The following is a 25451-nucleotide window of genomic DNA, read 5'->3' on the forward strand; positions in this document are numbered from 1 at the left end:
CATGTTTACTTTCAGCACATCATCACCTCCAAATTTATAATCAAATACGGAGCTCAGCCATACAAAGCTTAAAAGATCACTGTGAAAGTGAATATAGGCCGTCTCCTCTGTTGCTCCGCAGTTCTGCAGAAGTTATACTGTACTCGAAATATTAACTCTGTTTCTCTCTCTACAGATGCTGCAGGAGCTGCTGAGTCTCCCCAGCACTTTCCTGGGTTTGTCCCAGATGTCTAGCATCCACAGTATTTTATTCTGATCTGTTTTCTGCTTACCTGCTAATGTGTCTTCTGCTCCCGCCATACAAAACAACAGATTTTACAGATCCAAAACGAAACTGCCATGATGACAGTCATTTCACACACATATTTTCCAAAGATTACTTGCAGGCATGTGACAGCATTGAGCTCAGAGACCTGCATATTCTTTACAAGAATACAAGCCTTACTTGACAGAGGTGTGGATCTTTCAGTGACATATATTCCAAACTCTTAGTGCAGTATTTTGACACTGCTGGTTTCTAGTGTCTTGAATCGTCCAAAAACCATACTGAATACTTTACCTGCAATGATAGGTCCCTAAGTCATAAAATGCAATGGTTACATACCGGGATCTCTGGGCTCAGTGATTCAGAGGATGAAGAGTCTGACTTAAGACTTAAAGTCTTTTAAAGGAATTTATTTTGAATAGATTTAGGTTTGATCCTGTTCCTTGCACCCGGGTCTAAAATTTCGATTTAGACAAAAGGAAATTTCTATTTTAGTTGTAGTCAAGCTGTGCATGAACTACAATGACAAATGGAAAATTAGCAGAACAAATGACAGTCCCCTGAATATTTGCAGTAGCCAACCATACCACAAATAATAAGGTTATTCAGCCCACTCAGCATGAGCTAGCTCTGTGTAAGACCGATCTAGCTAATGCATCATTACTCTCCTTACTTGTACCTCTGTACATTCTTTCCCTCCAAGTGCATGTCCAGCTCCCCTTTGAAAGTGGGTCTGCATTGGCATTGTTTTTCCAGATTTTAACCACTCATGCCAGAAAAACATGCTGGCTTTGGTTTTTTTTATGCCAACCACCTTCTCAAACTATCCCCCAAAAGGAATAGTTTCTGTCTTTCTACATTTTGTGAAGACTGCACAGGATTTTGGAGAACTTTTATCAAAATGTACTCTTAACCTGCTCTGACTTAAAAGGAACAATGTCAGCTTCTCCCATCCATCCATGCAACTGAAGTCCTTCATCCCTGGAAACATTCTTACAGATTATTCTCGCACACTCTAAGGCCTTCACATCATTCTGAAAATGTAGTAACCAGAAGTAGAGACAAGTTCCACTTGTGGCTGAACCAGTGTTTTGTAAATTAAGTCGAGTGCCTTATATCTACAGATTTATCAGTTTTGTTTCAGCAACTAAATTGTTGCTGTTAACCAGAAATCCACACTTAGAGTCATAAATTCATACAGCAGGGAGACAGACGCTTCAGCCTAACTGGTCCATTCTGGCCAGATATCCTAAACCGAACTTATACCATTTCCTGTATTCGGCCCATATCACTCCGAACCTTTCCAATCCATGTACCTGACCATATGTCTTTCAAATGTTGTAACTGTACCCATCTCTGCTACTTCTTCTGGCAGCTTGTTCCATATACGCACCATTTTCAGGTCCCTTTCACCTTAAACTGAAGCCCTCTAGTTTTGGACTCCCCTACCCTTGGAAAATACCATTGTTGTTCACATTATCTGTGCATTTCATGATTTTGTAAATCTCTATAATGTCACACCTCAGCCTCCCACGCTCTAAGGAAAAAAAATAGTCCATTTCTGCAGAAGTCCATCTCAGATGCACTTGTGAGAAACTGAGCCTTAGAGAACAGGAAGAGATTAGTTACAAACGCCGAGGAGTACGGCAATTGGCTTTAGTGCTCCCAAGCCAAGAAAAAGACAAAAATTCAGCAAGCATTTCCAGCCTGATTACTATTCAATCACTGCTATTGAGAGTGTGTATGTGTAGACATCAAATGATGCAGAACTCTATGAGTTTCACCAAGGACTTGATGACATATACACGAGCAAAATCAGCAACACCCAACAAGCAATCCATCCTCAAACATGCCGAGTAAATCATATGTCAAACCTGACACTAACTCACGACGAAAAATTGGGAGTACACACTGTCACACTGCATTCCTCTGCAAAATTTTATCAGATCTCTGTTCCAGATGGTAATGCTAAAGTAGCAAAAAGAATAAAATGTCAAACGAGGTCCTCAGTCACCCAAATAAAAACACACGTAATTGTTGGAGCATTAATTCAGTGATGAAGTCAAGACCAAATAATTTACATTCTTGCTCGAGATGATCTCAAGATATTGACCCATTATGATCAAAACTTAATGAATAATCTTTTTCACTGAATGACGCCGAAATATTTTTTGGTGATATCTCCACATGAGATTATTCTACAACTCTTCAGGACACCATCTGACTCGGCACTCTCCTTAACCCTGAACTCCAGGAAAACTCTGCTGACCACATCTGAGCTCACAGCAAAATTCATTCACCCCTGTTCTTAATGGCCCACACCAGCACCTCATACAATGAGGGCTCGATTTTCAACTTCTCAGGTTTGTTTCCAAATCTCTGCGTAACCTTACTCCTCCCTGGCTACTTCACCCTCTCCAGTCTACAAAAACATGCAGAGATTTTCAAGGACTCGAACTATGATCTTCCAACAGTTCTCTTGCTTCAAGAACTCTTCCTTTAGTTTGGAAAATTGCACATTTCACACCATTATTTTTAAAAAAGAGGTGGGGGGTGGTTGGTGGTAGCAGACAATTATTGACTGGCTAGCCTAACAATTGTTGTTGAGAAACTGCTCCAGACAACAATTAAGAGCAGAGTGTTTGAATACCTTGAAAATAATCAACTAATCAGAGAAAGCCAGCATGGATTTATGAAGCGCAGATGCTCAGAAAAAAAAGGGGAAAAAAAAGGATAGATCATACATGATGAACTTGAAGGATTTATTTTGGAAAGGTAACTAAAATGGCAGATGTGGAAAAATCTACACGTGTTATTTATATAAACTTTTAGGAAGCATTCAATGAAACCTCTTATAAAGAGAATGTTAGCTCAAGTCAATTGTTAATCGTATTGAAGCTAATTACTGGCCTGGTTTATAAATTAGCCAAGCAGCCAAAAGTACTGAATATGAGAAATTGAAGGGCTCTGGTGATGCAGTGGTAGTATCACTATGTCTGAGCCAGGAGGCCCAGGTTCAAATCCTACCTGCTCCAGAGGTGTGAAATAACATCTCTGAACAGGTTGAACAGAAAATGTCTCGTGGTAATACGCAGGTACTTCAATTGGTCGGACATGCCGAGTGATGTTCTGTAAGGATAAAGGAATCAATATTAATAATGACACAAATGATGATATTTTTAAAAAAGCAGCAGTGTGGATGGAAACAAAATATTACCAGCATTTATTAACAGCTTACACAAATAGATCAAAATGTGATGTGGCGTCTATGTACAAAGATTATTAGAAATGTCATGTATAAATACAGAAAATAACCAAAGAGGGCTAATAGAATTCTGATCGTTCTGTCCAAAGAACTAAAATATGAGGCATGGAATTTTTGCACTTAAACAAAGCTCTGGTCAGATGACACATGGATGACAATCAGCAGTTTTGGACACCACAGATGAAGGAGAATATATTACCTTGGGGTGGGGGATGTATAGGGGCAAGGGCAGAAAAGGTTTAATAAAATGATAGCTGGTTGCAAGGGGTTAAATTTCAAGTAAAAATGACACAAACTAAGTGGTATTAATTGTAATATAACATTAAAGCACGATATGATTAAAAGTTTCAAGATAGTAAGAGAAACTGGTAAGATAGATACAGCAAAACTATATCTGTTTGTTGGGGTTTGTAGGAAATGGGGACATTGTGTAAGAATCAAAGTCAATCCTTACAGGTACGAAGCTAGGATTTTTTTAACACTCCTTAAAATTTCTCTTCGACCAAGATCTTGGTCACCTGTCCTAATTTCTCCTTTCAAGGTTCAATATAATATTTTGTTTAGTGACTCTTGTGAAATATCTTGGTAAGTTTTATAATATCAAAGGCCCTAAGTAAATAAAGTCTTATTAATACCCATTAGGAGGACAACAGGAAAGGCACTATGTAAATACAATGTGTTTTTAATAACCATTTAGGAGGACAGCAAGAAATAGGGAGATTTATAAGAGTGGGATGGTAACTATAAAGGCTAAACAACCATTCAACTGACAATTAATTGGATTTTTTTCTAGTTACAGTCAGGAAAGTAACTCCTTTCAATAATCAATACCAGCAAACTCCCAACAGCTTGCAAAATGCAAAATAGCTTATTTCCTTCTCTTGGGCTCAGTGAGGCAATGCAAAGGTGAGAGGTATGGTGACGTACAATTAAAAAAGAAAGGACCCATTCTGAAGAAGGGTCAGTGGATCTGAAATGTTAACTCTGCTTTCTCTCCATCGATTCTGTTGAGTTTTTCCAGCAACTTTTGTTCTGGTATTTTTTTGTTATCCTTTTGTGTTCATAGGTTTCAAATGATCCTCCCACTCCCTCTCCTCACTCTGAATTGCCCTTCTGTTTGTTTGGCTCACTTCGAGAGGTTGCTCATGTCCTTTAGTTTGTCTATCCCTCACTCATATAACCTCAACATCTGCTCAAATGCAGTGAGCAGAAAAATGACTCTATTCTACCACATGGTGATCTTGGCTATGATCCTGGAAAGTCCTGACCTGTTCTTACTCTTCTGAGGCTGCAGGATTCTTTAGACTCTTTAGAGAGGTGAAAAGGAAGTGGCTGAAAACTAGTAGAACAAATAGTTTCGAGAAGCATTGCCTTCATTTAAAGAGAACGTTTCCTAAATCTTGTTTTTTTTTCTGTTAAAGTAGAGAGCAGAGAAAGAAAGTCTAGAGTTAGATTCATTATGCTGATGTGATTCACACCATCCTGCTGTCGGTAAAGTACCAAGAAGTTACTCAAAAAACAGTTATATTAAAAGAACTCCACTCTTAAAAATAAGCCAATACCTTCAGTGATAAAACACGTTGTCCCAGAATGAGATTCTGAAGACTGCATATTGTGATTTACAATATCATTCATTTAGCCATACATTGCAGCACTAACTGAAGTGATGTAGTTTTCTTTATATTTGTCCAGGTAATATATACCACAGAAACTCAGGTCCTTATTGAGACACGTATCTTGAAGTTTATTAATAACTAACTATTTACACTAATTTGACATCTGAGACTTGCATATCTTCTGGGTACCACACTTACTTTTATTACTACCAGATTATATTCATAGATGACTGACTAAACAACTGCTAACTGACAGAATTAAATAAACAGAGAATAAGATGAAGGTATTTTAGAATACAGCATTATATATTGTAATGTCATCTAGCTATCTTAAAAAGCATAGTAGTTTTCTGATAACTATGTCAATGTACAATAAATAAACTCCAAAAGTATTCTATTGGTTGTGAAACACATCGGGATGCGGACAGAATTTGAAATGTCTAACATAAATGCAACCTCTTTCTTTATAACATTGCCAGCAACAATTCTGAGAAGGAAAATAAATAACACAAGCAAGCGTATCCCCATCTGAAAAGTAGTGCCTGATCAACATACTTCACACTTTGGCAAGAGAACTGCTTTTCATCCTCATTTTCTGTGCAATTTAGACTTTCCCAGTTACATGAATTATGCTCCGAAACAATGGAGCACCAACTGGTGGAATGGAATTTGATGGAATTGATCGGGGTAGCACGGTGACTCAGTGGTTAGTACTGCAGCCACACAGCACCAGGGACCTGGGTTCGATTCCAGCCTCAGACAACTGTCTGTGTGGAGTTTGCACATTCTCCCCGTGTCTGCGTGGGTTTCCTCCGGGTGCTCTGGTTTCCTCCCACAGTCCAAAGGTGTGTAGGCTAGGTGGATCGGCCAAGCTAAATTGCCCGTAGTGTTCAGGCGTGTGTGGGTTATAGGGGAATGGGTCTGGGTAGGATGCTCCAAGGGGTGGTGTAGACTTGTTGGGCCAAAGGGCCTGTTTCACCACTGTAAGGAATCTAATCTAATCTAATCTATCCCCCTCTCGGACTTCAGCCATGCTGTAGGGAGGCCAGTCAGTTCCTTGATATGGAGCATTGAATACCAAAGCCTTGCCATGTTTATTTGCCAAGTGTATGCCTTGGTAATAGCTTGAAAAGGGCTTACCTTCCTACCATCATCTCCTGTGACATGACTGAAGATAACTAGTGAGAACAGTAAATGAGAAACAAAATGTGATATTTTAATAATATTCCGATATAAAATTTTATGTATCCCCACATAATATCAAGTTTCTTTACTTTACAGTCAAAAATAATCCCTGAATTACCTTTTTTATCCCATAAAAGTACTGTAAACTATCTGTGCTCTTACAGGTATCTGGACGTGTGGCAGGAGATAAAGATAACAAAGTGTGGAGCTGGATGAACACAGCAGGCCAAGCAGCGTCTCAGGAGCACAAAAGCTGATGTTTCGGGTCTAGACCCTTCATCAGAGAGCAGAGATAAAGGAGTGTTTTTATTGAAAACACATATCTTTATATCCTTTAAAATAAATGCTCTAAGCATTACACTGAAAACTCTTACTAGAAATACCCCCTCTTCTCTTCTGTTGATTTCAGCTAGAGGCTTTAACAAACCCTGACCACATATTATGGAATCAGAACTTTGAAACTGATGTGCAGTTCCCAGGCTACTGGAAAATATTGGGGAGTTCCCTTTTTTTAAAAAAAAGACAAGGACATCATTTTTCCACAGGAACTGGGAGGCACTTGGAACAGAAAGTTCTCTCTCTGCTTCTTTTTTAACTTTTAAAAGCACTGGTGGTAAAGATGTCTGCCTCTTGTAAACAGCCAAGTATGCAGTCTAACTGCTGCTGCATGTTTTGTGAAATAACTGCCCTGTGGGTTATATTGAAGAAAATGCTTTACTTGTTCCACACAACTGTTTTCTCAGCTGTGACCTTATTCTGCACACTGTTATTTAACTTGTTGGTCCTAATACAACACATTTTCTCCCCTTGTAGTTACATGTTTGGCGGCGGAAAGAGAATAGCAATGAGATAGGGTAGAAATATCTTGACCAATTACAGGGAAACACACAAAGCTTTCAGGAACACAATGAGGAGCGCTAAAAGGGACACAGATTTTGTCCTCAGTGAAGAAATGGTGCAAGTAACTCGCACAATAATATTGCGATTAATTATTGCTACTTTTTCCATCAGGTTTTTAGACTATGTTCCCACGTTTGAAGTGATTGTGGGCAGATGTACAAATATATGCTGCAGGCTGTTGCTAAAACGTATCAATTACTTCACATTTTCCAAAACTGCTAACGAATCAAGTGAGATCAGAGACTAGCACAGCCACTCAGGGCTTTGCTGTTAATTAGTGGCAATTAGATCAATCTGAAAATACTGCAAACGCTGTTATTTTCTGCCATGGATTTAATTGCATAGATATTTATAAAAATCTACATGATACACAGTGGAAATGAGTATAACCATATGTCAACTCCACTCAGTTGGTACCACACTTGCATTACAAGTTCAAGTTCCATTCCAAGACGTTAAGATGTAATCCAGCCTGACACACATGAATGAGAGAGCATTGCACAACCAGAAGCAACCTGCTTAATCAAAAAAATTAAATGTAGATTACGACTCCTTGGGATGGATGCTGAAAAACTTTGGAAGAAAGAAATTTTGGCGTATTGAAAAAACAATAGTAAATGAGCTCCAGGGTCCTCGTGGAAACTTACATGTGTAATGTGTAGAGATTAAAAGTCATTATAATAGAAAAGGAGAAATATCAATAGTTCTCAATAATTGATCATTTCATTATGAAATGAAGTTGCATGATCCTGTTTTTCCACATTCAGCGTTGGGCTGTTTTGTCCACAAGCTATTTTCTATCAAGTCCAAATTTTAATTGTCTTCCAAATAGGTCCCTATCAAGCTGTTCCGTGGGGTTGCCTCTGTAGCTAATCTTTTAGTTTATCGCTGATATCCTTCTCTTCAGATCCCAGTTCTCAATACAACAGCCCTCTGCCCTCAACAGTAAGTTGACGACCCTCTCTCAACAGGCACTTGCTAGATCCAAAGCCTTTTACTGAATTACACTATGCACTAAAGCAAATTTGACAATTGACAATATATGCTCCAACCTACACACAATATTTCAAGTATCAAAAAACTCATAAATTTATAGCACCAGAACTTCAATAGTCTACTGAAAGAAGCGATACTCTATTATGCATAAGACCTACAGTCAGAGCTATACCACATGCTCACATGCATGGATTTGAGATTCACAGATTAAACTAAACATGAACGTTTGCGAAGCTAATGGTCTATAGTTTGTTGATCAATACTGGCCAATAGCTTATTCAAGTCTCAAAATATTATTTTGCATGGCCAAGCACACTTAACTGTTTGCTGGTGAAAAGTAAATTACAAATATTTTGGCATTCACTACATTAAGGCAAAGTTGTCAAGTTTGAATGTGAAGGTTTCTGGTGATGCCTCAATTTGAGGAATCTTCTCGCATCAGGTTCAAAGTTCACAAGTTACATCCATCACCTGAGGTAGAAGCCCCTTTGTGTGTTAATCCAACTTTGCAGCTCTGTCACTATTATTTATTTCATTCAGTTATTAGCTGTATCTCTGGGAAAAAAGTGTATGAGCAGAGGAAAGAAATCAAAGAACGTGATGAATTTACATATGTAAAATTCAATCTTCCCTATTTTCATGATAAAATTATTGAAAATGGAAATGCTAGATGGAACCAGCACTTCAACCTTTAGTGTAAAAGTATCTTGCATTTTTTATGATTTTCTTTTTGTTTTCCTGCCTTTTTTTCCCAAAATTCTTCTTGTGCTCCTGACCTATTCTGGTTATCTCTGCTCTTTCCATCTTCCAACCCGCTCCAGTGACTTATTTCTTTCAAATTAAGCAAGGCTGGTCCAAACACCACTTGCAATTGGAGGTCTCAATCTTAGTCTCTTCCCAATGTAATTTCCTTTGTGCTGCTGTCTTGTTGAATAATCACCCTAATAGAAGTAGATTACTCTCTCTGATCAAACAGTTTTTCAGCTTGGAGTCTATGGGTCCACAGGTTTGTGGGGTCTCATGATGGTCTCTAAACTCATAACACATCTGGCTAACTGGACTGGGCATAAACAGAAGTCCTGGTATATGTTATTTACTTAAAAACCTTTATCTCAGGCACTGTATTCAAAGAAAGCTGCCTGAAGTATTAGCACTATGTATCGCACCCAAGCCTTGTCAATATTCTGGCTTGGGCAACTTGCTGTTACCTGTTTTCCCCAGCTATTTCCAAGTAAACCCAATCTGTGATGTTAATGTCACTACGCAGCTTTGGGGAAGGGAGATTTGAACTGGTGCCTCCTGGCTCAGAGTGTGTTTTCTTTAGATTTCTTTTTTAAATAAACCTGTAGCAGAAATGATAGGACACACCTCTGGATCAGGCGGGTCTTCAACCTGGGTTTCCTAGCTCAGAGGTAGAGACACTGATAGAGCTCCAATAGACTTATTTTTGTTATTCCTTTGCGGGATGTAAGTGTCACTAGCAGGGACAGTATTTATTGCCTATTCCCAGTTTTCCTGGAGGGCAATTAAAGCCAATCAAATTGCTGGAGGTCTGGAGTCACATGTAGACCATTCCTTTCTTCTCTATAAGCTGAATCTAGAGTTTGTCTAATTATCAACAGTAGAGCATAGACCACTGGGAGTCTTATCAGAAGGGGCTCTTGTCTTACTTAATAAGTAAGTGAATGCAGTAAGTACATTAATTCGCTGGACCTATCAGGAGTTGTTCGTCATGGGAACTTGTACAGATCTCAACTGCCTCCACCTAAAGACTGTGAGACACATCAGATTGGATAGAACCTAGCACAACATCAACTGTTTTCTGAACTATTACCTTATAGTGCATGCAGAGATCATCAGCACAAATCTGGAGAACAGGTTTCCTTCATTATTTCTGGACAAAGTGTCACAAACCCAACAAAATTTGACTAACTGCTACCTCACAAGTGCCAACTGTCATCACTCATAAAAGAATACACAAACATTTTTCCTGTATATTTTTCATACTCTACATGTCTGGAAAAGAGAGCATTATTTCCAACTCAAATGTCCCATTTCCTTTATAGTAAGGACATGAAAGATGCTGAGCAGGTAACAGTGGACACCATATACTCAAGGAAGAGGTGGGACCTCAAGGCAGAGCTTCAAAATGCCAGTGAGGAGAGACAATCCATTAATCCATTTTCCTTTTGGTATCTGAGGCCTAATTTAAGAGTTTCCCAAATCAAATAACTGAAAAATCCACACAGTTAGGGCTTTTCATTGCCAAGCAGAGATGTCACACTCTTTCTCAAAGTTTAAAGGGTAATAATTTGACCTTCCTTAAGTTTGATGAAGGATCCTCATATGCCCAGATTTACTATTTAGTGAACTATTTAGCTTCTAGACATCACAACATTAACTTGCCATTTTCTAGGTTTGAGTGTACAAAAACCACTATCCACAATGATAGGTCCACCTGATGGAGTGCCCAGCAAATTAATGGTCAGCCAGGTTTAGGTTGTCAGACTATTCGGGGGCTTAACTTGGTTCTGGACTTCCATAGCCCCTCAAGACCGCATCTCAGCTTCAACTGATTTCCTCTTTGTTGCTCGCCATCTCCAAAAATGAAAGTCAAGGGTTACCTTGAGACTCCCATCTATGGAAAAGCTGATTAATATACCACTGCAGACCAACAGTGCTACTGAAAGGATGAAATTTTGTGCCCCATTGTGATTATCATCTGAGAGGCAAGTAAGGTATCTACATGTTGGTAATCTCTTGTAACCAAAGTTGAAGGAGCAATGTATAAAGTAAATTACCTAATTGGATTTGTGGTGGGAAGATATGTATTTTTCAACAATGTCTGTGTGATAATTTGGTGGAAAGGTTTATCACTGCTTCAATTTGTAAACAACATATAATAGATTTTTTTTGGCTATGAAGTCAATCACTTGTTGCAAGTCTTCATGAATTGTGCATTTAATTAAGATTAATGTGACTTAAGCAAATAAATACAGTTGCCATTAATAACCTACCGATATACATTTATCTTCCAGCTCCCTCACTATGTCTGACTTATTGCTGATCTATAATTGTCAGCATCCTTAAGCTAAGTCAGCATATTTTAACTGAATAGTGAAACAGCATACTATAATCAGGAAATGTCAAGAATCTCCCACACCGAGTGTGCTATCAGAATGAGGCCACAGCCACTTTCCCACAAGGTAGAGGAATTGGAAAGCAAGTTTCCACCTTCAAAAGCTTTTGACTGATGACTGAAACTTGTGGGATGATGAGAAGATTTCAGGGGAAGCTCTTTTCGGCCCTATGGAATAGTAAAAAGCAAATTAGATTACTTGAAGGAAAGGGGTAAATCTAAATAACACACATAGTTTATATATGCAAACAAACCAAAAGGTAACACAGGACTGTAGTTTCATACATTTAATAAGATTCTCAGTTGCAAAAGTAAGAAGGCAAAGAAAACACACCCATGAACACAGCCTTTATCATCCAGATAACCTGAATTACTTCTGTTTTTGAATGGATGTGTGCATGTCAATTACCAATAAATAAAATGTTTCAAATCATTTCAAGTGTAAGGCTCAATTTCATTACAGCACTTCAAAAGTACTTATTTGGCTGTTAAGCGCTTTGGGATGTCTTATCAGTAAAAGTGTTACATTAAAGCACATTTGTTCTTTTATAACAGTGACCATCTAAAAAAGCCTCAGTATAGAGCATAAAGAGATCAGGCTAAACTCTGCCCCTCTAACTCGGGATTCAGGATCACACACCAGAAGCCCTGCGACTCCATTCAAAATAAAATGGTGAAAAAATACACCATCTGCTGGAGATGGAAACAGGATCGTCCTCCTGAAACTCCCTCCACAGATGGAAATGGTTCTGACATATTTATAGCACATAATAAAACCAACACCTTTCTGAGCATTACTCTAAGGATGCTGCAGCACTCAGTGAAATTAATACTGCAACTAGATAGCAAGAAAAAATTATTCTTCAGCCTATCTTTGCAAACAATGCCAGAATCTTGCGATATAAAATCACCAGACTCCCATTTGCGGTGAGTTTGACCTAAGGGTCACCATGCCCCAGGCAAGAGGAGAGGTAACCTTATTCATGGTAACTTTGGCTAGGAAGTAGGCGAGTTGAAGCCATGCTGTTGGCATTACTGTGCACTGCAAACTAGTTTTCCAGCCAACTGAGCTAACCCACCAACATACTTCAACCTAATTTAAGCTCTAAATTCAGTTTTGTGAATTTGTGCTATTTACAAATCCAGCAGGCTAGCGCCATTTCTACACAGGCCAATAGACAAGGCTTTAACACCTTCCCAGAATTCTATTTAAAACGTACATAGCCAGGGAAGCAGTCATTGTTTGATGTCGATGTTAACAATTCATTCGAGTGACTTTCGCTAACAGTGCAAGGTAGTGATACCACTAGGATTGGATCTCTCAGGCCAGACGTACAGTATATGGGGTTGACAGTCTGATTCAGGCGACCACTGTCATATTTTATGCTCCTTCATGTGTTCCAGTTATGGAGCAAGTGGCTGTATCTTCTGTAATCAGTCCTCAAGTGGTTGATGCTTATCCACATTTTCCATGGAAAGTCACAACTTGCTACTTCGCTACTTGGAGTCAGTTACCAGACTGTGATTGGTGATATTTGAAGTCAACCACCACAGGGTTGAGCTGTTGACTTTATTCCTTTATTTTTCTCGCTTATATTAAAAAGTAACTTTAATATTAACTATTACCTTATTTCTTTATTTTTCTATTTATTCCATGAAGGAAATGCTGAACTTTTTAAAATTTTGTTTCTTTGATTACCTTGCACCTAAGTTTTTTGTACCAAGGTAACCCTTGTATCTAAGACGGCACCATGTGTGGCAATATTGTACCCTGTTCACTGCAGTTCTGTACTGGAGTACGCATGACAAAATCTCAATCTGAGGGGCATAGCATTTCAGATGAGTTATTTATTCCTTGTTATTACTTGTTCCTTTCTTCCTTGGCTTTTTATACTAACTCCTGTTTTTTTTCTTAACTAGCGCCCTCTCAGCCTCTCTATTTTGTCTTTCACTGCTTGCTCTTTCAGACTTTCACATCTGATACCTAAGTATTGCTAACCCTCTGTTCCCTTTCATTTTTGTCCTTTTGTTTCTTATCAAGATGGCTGCATGATTTAGTGTGTGTCTTGCACAGTCTTGTAAACTCCAAAAGTTTTGCACCACTCTGCCTTGCACCATTTTATTTCTAATCTGTTCCATTTAATTATTGGAGTTGCTGTTCTCTTTCCTTTTAGTCTGTTCCTTTCCTTCTTACGATCCTTGTTCACAAACATGTCTTTCGTCATTTGGTCCTCATTTTCCAGGTTTGTAAGCCGATCTCAAGATGTTTTCTTTCACTGACTGCATTCCAACTCATCAACCTATTCATGGTATAATTTATTGTCTCATACAATGTCAAATATCCTAATATTCAATGGTATAGTGTTTGCCACGACATTCCACTATCTGCATAGATACACATTCTCCAAAATGGAATCTGCATTAATCCCTGAAAACTAAGGCCTTGAAATAAACAAACATCAGCTCATGAATGCTTCAAGTCCTAGTATGAAGATCTCTTTCCAATATTTTAATAAGGGCTTTAACTCATAATATACAAGAACTTGCATATCAGCAACGCTGAAAAATAATACACTGTAACTTTGAGGCTGTTGAACTCTAAAGCATGACATCAAGAGGCTGCATTTCAAATGAAAATTACAGCATCTATTAGTTAACAACCTTAAATTTTATCTATAGAGCTCCTTTGATGTCGTAAAATATCCCAATGGATACTATTGGAGAATCATAAAAGCAAACTGACACCAACCCACATAAGGAAATATTGACAGCACATGACCAAATATTTGGTTAGAGTTAAGTTTTAAGGAACATATTAGAGAAGGAAAGAGGTAGAGGGCTTGAGGGGTTGAATTAGACAGCTTGTAACATGGGCAACTAAATACATATCCAAGGGTGGAGCAATTAGTACTCTAATTCTTGTGAGAATAACTTTAACAAATGATAAACAACAAGGTTTACAGTGGCAGTGATAATGGGAACTGCAGATGCTGGTGAATCCAAGATAATAAAATGTGAGGCTGGATGAACACAGCAGACCAAGCAGCATCTCAGGAGCACAAAAGCTGATGTTTCAGGCCTAGACCCTTCATCAGAGGAGGGTCTAGGCCCGAAACGTCAGCTTTTGTGCTCCTGAGATGCTGTTTGGCCTGCTGTGTTCATCCAGCCTCACGTTTTATTATCTTGTTTTACAGTGGCAAAATAGTTTGTTCTGACACTGAAGACTCAAGACAGCTGATGAGAATTTTACTCTCCAACAATTGCATTTGCTTTTACCTTACAATGCAATCAGTGATAGAATGGTTTTTCAAATCAGAAAGCCTGAAACTGTATTTTTTTCCCCTATTTTAGTAACAACTTGTGTTTAGTAAATTAAAATGTCCTGTCAAAAAAGCTTTTCTGCCGATCAATAGATAAATAGTTCAAAAAGCAAAGCTGCATGCTTGGATCTCATGTAAGAAACGACAATGACTTTATAATGGAGACCAGGAACAGAGGTTAGAGGAATGAGAGGGACCCTTCAACACAGCTTGCTTAGCAGTCCAATGTGGCACCTGACCATTTCCATCCTGAGCAAAAATTGGGCAGGTTCTACAGAAGATGACTGATTACCTTCTGCCTGGTTACATTGAAGTGGCAAATTTGAAAATTACTCTAAATGTTTTGATCCATTTCTCCTCAACGATCTTTCACATCTGCAGATGACATAAGCTTTCTTACACATGGCATCAACTGACATAGCCAAATGTCAGTGAAATCAAAGTTGCTGCCTCTTATAACAAAACAAACTTCATATGTTCCGAATGAACCAATCTTCAATTCATACCTGGAATTTTAGTGACTGTTCTCCTTATGTACCTATCAACAAGCACAAATTCAAGGTGGTGATATGATCCCACTGGACTTTTGTAGTCTGTTCCAGGATCCTTCCTAGTGATCATTCTCAACGTATTTCCTCCCTGTCTCAGAAAGTGCCTTGCCTCTGCAACGTTCTTCCAAGTATAATGTGACAAGCATTGGGAATTGTGTGCAAGAAAGTGCAGACACCCTCAGATTTGAAAAACATTCTACAAGCGACCCAAAATGAAGCACTGCTATGTCACAGCAGGAACATGACTTTCATAAGCATCCTTAATTTGAAAATTGATAAAGCATATTGATACAGCCCTCACTATTGGCGATTACTCCGCGAACGAGAGAAATTAAAATCTAGACAATCTTAGTACACCCTTTGCAATTGTCTATTTCTCTAATTGTCTATTAACTCCTACAGGTCCAAAATCTTACCCTGGCCTCCAACTGCAGATCTTGTGTTAAATTATAAGCAGGCTTGGGGCTTCTCAAGAGCTGCTCAGCTAAATCTGATTTGTATTTGGTTTCCAGCTACGAAGTAAAACTGATGATTATTGCGGATAATACCTTGAAACAGTAGATATGCTGAGCGACTCCAGCACCGCAGAATGAGAGCAAAGAGCTAGAGGAATTGCAAACAGTGACAGAGTCCCACAGGATGCTGGGAATGATGAGAATAAATTGCACAGAAAGCAATCTAATGCCAGGAAAATTAAGTGGACTCATTAAAAGTTTCAAATTAAACACTGGTGTTCAAATTAATTGTTGTAATGAGATAACAACATTTTCTGTTTTTTTTATGGTATACGATGTTCATATGTCCTAACATTTTCACTAACAGTTTACAAGTGTATTGTAAATAATGACACAGATTTGTTTTATCTTTTTTAAAAATGTGGCCTTTGTAGAATAACACCAATATAAATTCTCTTTAAACTGTACCAAATCGGTTACTTGATTTAAAATGCCATTATGAGGATTGTAGACAAGGGTTAAGAGCACTTGCAATCATTTTATGTGCTCCTTAATAAAGATGTTTTAGCTAACTAACTTAGTGATTTGAAGTTTTTTTTCTTTAGAGGGGAACTGCATACATTCTGGTCAGAGAATATTTTAGTAGCGTTCAAACTTTCCGGACATTGCTCAGCAACTCCTGCAGTGTTCGATATAACTGTTTTCATTTTCTCCAATTTTGCTGTACCATTGAAAAGGTACATCTGATACCACAAGTCAGTGAAAGTTTAATTTATTTTGTAGCATGACTTCTAGCTTGGGTACCCTATCTGAACAGCATGAAAAATAATTTTGTCATGTTCATTTTTACATAATGTTGTCACACACTAAGGCACTTAAGAAAACGCAGTATATTTATATCTTCTAAAAGATAAATATTCTTAAAATAAAGATTATTCTGATCAAAATGTTCTGAATGTAATACATGGAACATGATAGTTTACCGAGATAAACCACCCTGCAAGTTAGGATTTTGTCTATTGACACATGCACAAATAAGATACCAGGTTGGCATCACTTGCTGGTTTTTCTTCCTATGCATAATCTACTAGCTCAGTGACTACACATTAGTTAGCCTCACTGGTACAACAAGTGAGATAAAAACAAAGGAGGAAAAGAAAACCTGTACATTCATCTTTCATGATGAATGAAGATCTCTTTTGCTGTACAAAGTGTGTTACGTCTTTGTGAAAACATCTTTGGAATTCAGCTTGACTCTGGTGCTTTGGGGCATGTTAACACTAAAGGGAAACCATTTCTCCCTGGAGATTAACGAACTTTAATGTGAGTTTATTAACTCCTGAGGCACTAGGCCTTCATTCGCTATTAGCTAGATTGCCCAGTAGTCTACCATCCTTTCATTTACACTTGTGAATTTCAGCTATGCAAGGGCAGCATAAGGTCATTGCTGGTAGGTCTTGACTCTATTACTTTGCAAAGGAAACCTACTACTATTTAAATATCACTGTTGTCTTGGTAAATTTGAAAAGATGTCTTTTTTCCACATTTCCCACGTGCATTACCGTGGTAAAGGTTTGGTACATTCTTTTCATGTCATTAAAACTGTGATCTATGAATTCTCTGTTGAAATTTTATCCACCTCTAAAGTATTCAATGTCAGCATTTCATTCTTTAGTATTCAGCACAGAATGTGATTGAAAACATGCTTGCATGTCTACACATAAAGGAAGTTCACTACTCAGGGGGATAAAAGCATATGTTTCAGGAACTGCAAAACTGGAAAGCCCATCCCTATCGCCTCTATATGATCCTTGCTGGAGTTAGAAAACAAGACATGAAAAACGAATATGTGAATTCCCAAACATTTATTCAATGACAGGACAGATATCTGTTTTCCAAGAAAGACTCTAATAGAATGTTAATCTCTGCATAACAGGTACATCTGAAATTCTACACATTTGTCTTTGAGTATTAGAGAAGGAAATGTCAATTAATGTGAAATATTTCCGAGGCCCACCCCAAACTAATTCAGTCACCATGCTGACAATGTTGTGCATAAAACTATTAATCAGGAAACTGGCCAACTGGATTGCTTTGCCAAGGGTAGCCAGTTTCATTTTAAAAAAGTGAGAAAATTACCATCACTCTGCAGGGATTAATAAATTGCAACTAAATAGGAACGTAAGTTATCTCAAGATTTGTATATATAATTGGCAAAAACTACACAACAGCAACTCTGTTAAAATTTGAGCAAGTTTTGCTAGTGCTTCATATGCTATGGGCACTGCTGACAATAATTAGAGGGCAACGTTTACAGACTGTCGTGGTAATGAAGGAAAGCGAGGTAACGAAAATGTTCAGCTGGCCTTGGATCACTCAGTTCAGTCCGGGCTTAATGCACCAAATTCAAACAGGTTTTAATTAAGCATTATTCCCACATCTAATACAGCAGCATATTGAAACCTTAATTAATCTTTGGTCTGATCTGGAGTCATCACATAAGTTGTGCTGCCGAGCCAGGAACTTCCTTTAGGTGAGGTACAGAGCACACACCAGTTCCTGCAAAAGTCATTGCCATTTTCAGTGATTCACAAAGAAACACATCATCTAACCTTTCAAGGAAACAAACACCTCAACAGATGCTCAGGAGCTCTGCAACATTTAGTCTGGTTAAAAGATCTGATTTTGCGATAAAGAAAATGCTCCCAACTCAACCAAACAAGACTTCACAAGTTCAGACAGGAGAAGATTTGCTTCATTGAAATCCCATTGAGTTTTACCAGATCGTTCTCCCACTAAACCCTTGAAGGTCATAAAGATAACCTATTTAATAACTTTGATATGAAGCAGTTAAGAAGCCTTCATTGTATCACTGTATCTTTTTATAAAGATTGCTGTGCTCCTTTGATCTAGTTTAGTTCTTGTATCTCAGGAAATGGGCTAATAACATATAATGTTTTCTCAACACTGGCCAGCAAACCAAAAAATGCAAATGAAATTTATTTCAACATCAGTAGATAAAATCAGTTTTGAAAATATTTTCTAATATTTATCGCCAGCCATTCAAGAATCAAAATATGGCATTAACAGAAATTAGTCTCAATCTGATGCCAATGTTAATTGGACGCAAATGATATGCAAGTGTTCTTGGCCTAGTTTAATGTTAACTTTTGGACTCTCAAATAACAATCACAGTCATTAATAACTCAATTATGTCAGTTGTGGAAATTAGTGATTATCTGCCTCTTCATGGGAGTTGACACAGGGTCACTTCATACCTTCACCTCTGCCCTACATAGCCCAAGGCAATGGAATGCAGGAGTCTGAGAATTTTTCTGCCAATTCAGTTCCTATTCAATTTCTGCTCACTTAGCTCCGTCTCCTTCTCAAAGTTATCTTTGATTTCAAGCAGAAACCTCTGGAATGCATTCACTGAGAATTCCAAAGACCACCAACATTCTGGTTTACGAAAAGGAATATTAAATTCTAAATCAAATAATACACACCTCCTTACAACAGATTTATGTCTAGACCTACACACATTTGCTGTAGCATTGGCCTGAAACCTCACTGGATTACAAACTTTTCCTGGAAATTGCAGGGATGAAATTGGTCATTACCAATGACTGAAAATGAGCTAATTTGGTTTTCAATTGAAGCCAATGGAGAAAAACTAAGCAAGTGTAAAATAAGCCACCGATATGCTATCAATTCATTTTGTATTATCCACGTTGGCCAATTTCAAACCTTATTTCAAACCTTTAAAATGAGTGAAATTTTAAATCTAATATACTGAGGGTGGCATAGATTTTGAGCGCTGTGAGTATTGTTACATTCCAGTACCCCATGAACTTTCAGTCACTACTTGAAAATTTGAAATAAAATGGCCATTGAAACAGGGGGTTGACCTTTGGCATTTTGAAATCTGAACAGTCTCAATTCTCAAACAAATATCCAATTAAATATAGACATTCAGAGGCAGCGGGGAATTCACACATTTCTTTGTTTAGGGTTGGATCATCAAAGATGTGCAGATTAGGTGGATTGGCCGAGCCAAATTGTCCAATAGTGTACAGGGAACGAGCAGGCTAGGTGGATTAGCATGGTAAATACAGGGTTAGGGGTCTGGGTGGAATGCTGTTTGGAGGGTTGGTGCTGACTGTTGAAAGATTGAAGCGACCGGGCTTGTATACACTTGAGTTTAGAAGGATGAGAGGGGATCTGATTGAGGCGTATAAGATTGTTAAGGGATTGGACACTCTGGAGGCAGGAAGCATGTTTCCACTGATGGGTGAGTCCTGAACCAGAGGACACAGTTTAAAAATAAGGGGTAGGCCATTTAGAACAGAGTTGAGGAAAAACTTCTTCACCCAGAGAGTGGTGGACATATGGAATGCTCTGCCCCAGAAAGCAGTGGAGGCCAAGTCTCTGGATAGTTTCAAGAAAGAGATAGAAAGAGCTCTTAAAGATAGTGGAATCAAGGGTTATGGGGATAAGGCAGGAACAGGATACTGATTTTGGATGATCAGCCATGATCATAATGAATGGTGGTGCTGGCTCGAAGGGCCGAATGGCCTACTCCAGCACCTATTGTCTATTGTCTATTGACTTGTGAGCTGTATGGTCTCTTTCTGCACTCTAGGGATTCTATGATTCTACAATCATCAAAAGACTTTGGGCATTCAGCGTGGGTATCTTTTTGTTTCACCATTTGCAAAAGACTCATCAAAACCTGTTCATCTTCTCTCCCACCTATCTGCCCATCCCACTGACCAATCCCCAGCACTCTCTACCTCCAGTCACCTCACACCATCCCACCTATCTTCCCCAGCCCCAGCCCCCTCCTGCCTCTATTTCCCAGCTCCCTTCCCCTTCCCCATTTCTGAAGAAGGGTCCCGACCCAAAATGCCGACTTGCCTGATCCTCTGATGCTGCCTGCTGTGTTCCTCCAGCTCCACATTGTGTTATCTCATCAAAATTCAACATGTATTTCATGGTGGCGAATGAATCGTGTCTTCCTTTCATTGTATGATGACATATTTCCATAAACTAAAAAGGGTGGGTTCACCTCGTGGTGTCAAACAACTAACAGGATGAGTAATCAACATTAAATGTTTTAAGGTAAAGATTGATCATTTCTTTTCTGTTCAAAAATCTAAGGGTGACTGTGAGTAGGCAGGTAAGCAGCGTGGAATCCACTGAAATATCAGCCCTGGTCTTATTGAATGGCTGAGCAAGATCAAGGGGCCAGACGGCCTACTCGACTCCTATTTCATATGTTCTTATATCACAATCTTACGCAAAAGGGCAGAAACTTGAAGATGGGAGGGGGATTATTATTCTAACTTTGCATTTACTTCAGAACCAACTGTCTAGAAATTTGACTATAAGAAATTTTGCGGCTTTTTGGGAATCTTCGGCTTTTTAAAATCTTTACTTCAACAACAGCATCAATTCATCTCAGAAAATACAGATCTGTCACAAAAAAAAGACTGAGGCAATTATACATTAATTGCCTTTTTTGAATTTCATCTGTCGCAAACCTGTGTGTACGAGATTGTGCACGTGAACCAAATCAGTAAAAATGTTGCATTTTAAACATCTATGTTAAATGTGAATAATAAATAAATTTCTCTGTTTTAAAACTCAGAAAATGTTTGTTGATAGAAGCTACTTACTTGAGGCAAGCATTCAAAGCAAGACATGTTGCTCATGAGCAACAAACAAGGACCACACAAATTGCAATAAAGAACACTGGTAACCAATCAAACAACAACAGCCTGTGTGGCACAGCTCATTTAGCTTTGTAAATTTTCTCAAAGTACTTCAAAGAAATCTCATAAGTAGATTTGGACAAATGACCAAATCTTGGTCAAAGAAATAGTTGTTAGCGAAATAAGGTAAAGGTAGGGAAAGCTTTAAAGGTAAGGAGGGTGAGTAGCAGACTCATCAAAAGTCTGCTACTTGGGGTTTACGCAGCTAAATGCAGGGCTATCGATAGTAGGTCAATTACACTAGAAAATTCCTAACCAAGCTAGAAGGACAATAGATAACTCAGAGAGGTGTGACGTTTTAGAAGATTAGAGATAGGAAGGGGCCAAACTAGAGAAAGATTTGAAAACAACGACAAAAGTTTGAAAACTGAAACATTGCTCAGCTGAGAGCCAGCATAAGAGCAGTTGGGTGTTGGGTGAATGAGACTTGGTGTGAATTGGGACAAGACAGCAGAGTTTGGATGATCTCAATTTTATTGTGGAGGGCATAGAATGTTAGAGGATAGTTTTGGGATGGTGAAGCTCAGTGGTGTGAAAAGCATGGATGAGGATCTCTGCAACAGATGAGCTGAGGAAGGGGCGGAGTTGGAAGATGGTAATCAGGTCGAATTAGGCAATCTTCATTTTGCAGGAAGTCTGTTGGCATCATTTTGACCTCAAGATGACATAGTTACAAACAGTCTGTGTCAGTCCCAGGCCAGCTCCTGGCAAGATGGGCAGATAAGTGAGATGGAAATGCAATTTGTAGCATGGAATAAAAATTAGCTTCATTCTTCCTAACATTGAAAAGGAGGGATTTTATGCTCATCAGGACACCTAGATGTTGGGCAAGGAGTCAGTCATATTAAAGATAATGGAGAGGTCTTTCTCTCCACAGATGCTGCCGATCTCCAGCATTTGCAGAGATGGTGGATTCACTGGCTCCAATTTTCAAAAATGTCCTGAGGCTGGAATGGTCCCAGCATATTGCTAGCTGCCAATGTGACAGTACTCTTCAAGAAAGGAAGAATAGAGCAAATAAGAAAGTAAGGAACAATTAGCTTGGCATCAGTCATTGAGATAGCACTGGAATCTTTCATTAAGGAATGTTATCAATGTAGTTAGAAATAAGTCTAGCAGTTTTATGATATAGGATTACTGTTTGACAAATTTAGTATTTTATTCAGGAGTTAACCCGGAAGGTACAGAAAGGGGAATATGTAGAAAAAGAGAACTTTATTTTCAAAAGGCATTCATTCAATAAGCTGCCATACAACAAGGTAAATGCACAAGACAAGGCCTCATAGAGTTGGGGGACCAAATATTACCTTGGATGGAAGAATGTTTAATGGACAGGAAGCAGGGAGTAGAGATAAATGAGACATTTTCAAATTGGCAGCTATGACTGGAGGAGTACCACAGGGATCAGTATATACAATCTATATTAATGACTTCAATGAAGAGACACAGTAATGAATCTAAATTTACTGACTATAAGCTGGGTGGGAATGCAAGCTGCCCGGAAAATGAAAAGGCACTGTGAAGAGATATAGTCAGGTTAAACGAGCGGGCGACAAAGTGACAGATGAAATATAACATGGGGAAATGTGAGGCTATTCATATTGTTTGTAAAAATGGGAAGGTAGGAATGTTGCATGCAGCAATAGCACTAGAAGTCAAGATCATGGAAGTCTTGTTAGGCTTGAATAAGGCTTGGGTGAGGCTTCTTTTACTCTTGTACTCCAATCCCCTTGCAAAAAAGGCCAACATGCCATTCGTTTTCGGTATGTTTTTTGTGTTCCTTGCACTGTCTCATAATAAACATCAACCTTTGCCTGTTTTATGTCTTTTAAAAATATTCTGCTTCTCTATTCTTACAACTAAAATTGCATGTAGTATTACCAGTATTCATAACATTTTGCTTTTGTAGCAAGAATTTAGCATGCTATCACAGAAAGCAATTAAGAAGGTAAACAATGTTGCAAGGGCTATGGGAATGCAAGAAAAAAATAAGCTTTGTGACAATTATGCAAGGCATTAGTGAAACCACACTTTGAATACTTTATCCAATTTTCGTTTCTATGTTTCGGGAAGGATATATTTGCAGTGGCAGTGGTACACCAAAGGTTCACTACATCAGTAGGATGGGATGATTGTTCTATGATGAGAGGCAAAGTAAATTGGCTCTATATTCTCTGGAGTATAGCAGAATGAGAGGGGATCTCACCGAATTTGTGTAAATTATAACAGGGCTTAATAGGATAGATACTGAGATGTTGTTTCCCTTGGCAATGGAATCTAGAACAGAGGCCATTGTTCTCTTATCTTGAGACTGGGAGACATTGCTTCACTCAAATTGATGTAAATCTTTGGAATTCTTAGAGCGCTGTGGATCATTAAATATATTTAAGGCGAAGACAGACAGTTTATGGTCTCTCAGGGGATTTTTGGGCGGCACAGTGACTCAGTGGTTAGCACTGCAGCCTCACAGCACCAGGGACCCAGGTTCGATTCCAGCCTCAGGTAACTGTCTGTGTGGAGTTTGCACATTCTCCCTGTGTCTGCGTGGGTTTCCTCCGGGTGCTCTGGTTTCCTCCCACAGTCCAAAGATGTGCAGGTTAGATGGGTTGCCTAAATTGCCATGCTAAATTGCTCATAGTGTTCAGCAGTGTGTGGGTTATAGAGGGGTGGGTCTGGGTGGGATGCTTCAAGGGGCGGTGTGAACTTGTTGGGCCGAAGGGCCTGCTTCCACACTGTAGGAAATCTAAGGGATATGGGTAGCAGGCAAGAAAGTGGAGCTGAATCCCAGGCTCAGCAAAGATTGAATTGAAAGGTGGGGCAGGCTCAATGGGCAAGTGAGCTTCCACTGATCCAATTTCTTCTGTTTTTACACCTGTAAGGCATAGCCATCAGTTTTATGATGAAGGAAAATCCAGAGGGTAAGAGGCATACACAAGAAAATGTCAAGATTGTAGACATCCGAACAATTGTCACTCTGGACGAGATTACAGACCCAGGGGTAATACAGTGTGGAACTACAAGAACACAACGGGCCAGGCAGCATTCGAAGATCAGGAAAGCTGATGTTTTGAGTCTGGACCCGTCTCCAGAAATGGGGGAGGGGAAGGGAGCTCTGAAGTAAACATACAGAGAAGGGGTGGGGCTGGAAAAGGTGGGTGGGATGGTGATAGGTGAATACAGGTAGGCAGTGGTGAGGATAGGTCGGTGAGATGGGAGAGGCGGATAGGTGGAAGAGAAAACACACAGGTTGGTGTCAGGTCAAGGAGGTGGGGATGAGAGGGAGGGTTGGTCATGGGATGAGCCTAGGCATGGGGAGATTTTGAAACTAGTGAAGTTCACATTGCGACCGTTGGGTTGTAGGGCTCCAAGGCGTAATATGAGGTGCTGTTCCTCCAGTTTCCGGGTGGCGTCATTGTGACACTGGAGGAGACCCAGGGTGGACATGTCATCCAGGATATGGGAGGGACAGGTGAAGTGGTTTGTGACTGGGAGGTGTTGTCATTTATCACGTACAGAGAGAAGGTGCTTTACAGAACGGTCTCTGAGCCTATGCTTGGTCTCACCAATGTAGAGGTGGCCACATCAGGAGCAGTGGATACAGTAGGCCACAGACACAGGGAAGTGTGAGGCTTTGAAGAGACGTGCATGAAACGCTCAATATTTCAACCTGCAAGTGTTCAGAATTGGCAAGTATTTAGGTAAGTAAGGACAGAGGTAAATGGCAACAGGGGACAGATATAGGAGAGGCAATGGGCAGTTGACTTAGATGAGCTGAGGTTTAGAGATTATTTGAAACTGGCTAGAAGAGCTTTAGAATACCTGAGCCTATCATCAGTATAGACATGGATGAGATTTTAGGCACAAGTGAGGAGAGGTAGGAATGGAAATGGACAATGTTAGAGGTGGAAGCATAGCTTTGTTATGAAATTAAGACACAACAGAAATGTAGCTCAAGATAAATGGAAGTCAAAGTTAAGAAGAATCT

At 39.1% G+C, this 25451-nt stretch overlaps 1 protein-coding gene across 5 annotated transcripts in view; it reads right to left on the reverse strand.

Moving 5' to 3' along the window:
- Nucleotides 1-25451, reverse strand: part of rbms3 (RNA binding motif, single stranded interacting protein) — a 1261622-nt gene that overhangs the window by 532237 nt on the left and 703934 nt on the right. The window contains exon 2 of one of the 5 annotated variants that reach the window (XM_048556981.1): nucleotides 3293-3394. The exons of the other annotated variants lie outside the window; for them this stretch is intronic. Within the exon in view, the coding sequence (XP_048412938.1) occupies nucleotides 3293-3394 (102 nt within the window). The remainder of the gene's footprint in view (nucleotides 1-3292; nucleotides 3395-25451) is intronic. 5 annotated transcript variants of the gene reach the window in all.

This window comes from Stegostoma tigrinum, chromosome 2, assembly GCF_030684315.1.
Source record: "Stegostoma tigrinum isolate sSteTig4 chromosome 2, sSteTig4.hap1, whole genome shotgun sequence".
Lineage (NCBI taxonomy): Eukaryota > Metazoa > Chordata > Chondrichthyes > Orectolobiformes > Stegostomatidae > Stegostoma > Stegostoma tigrinum.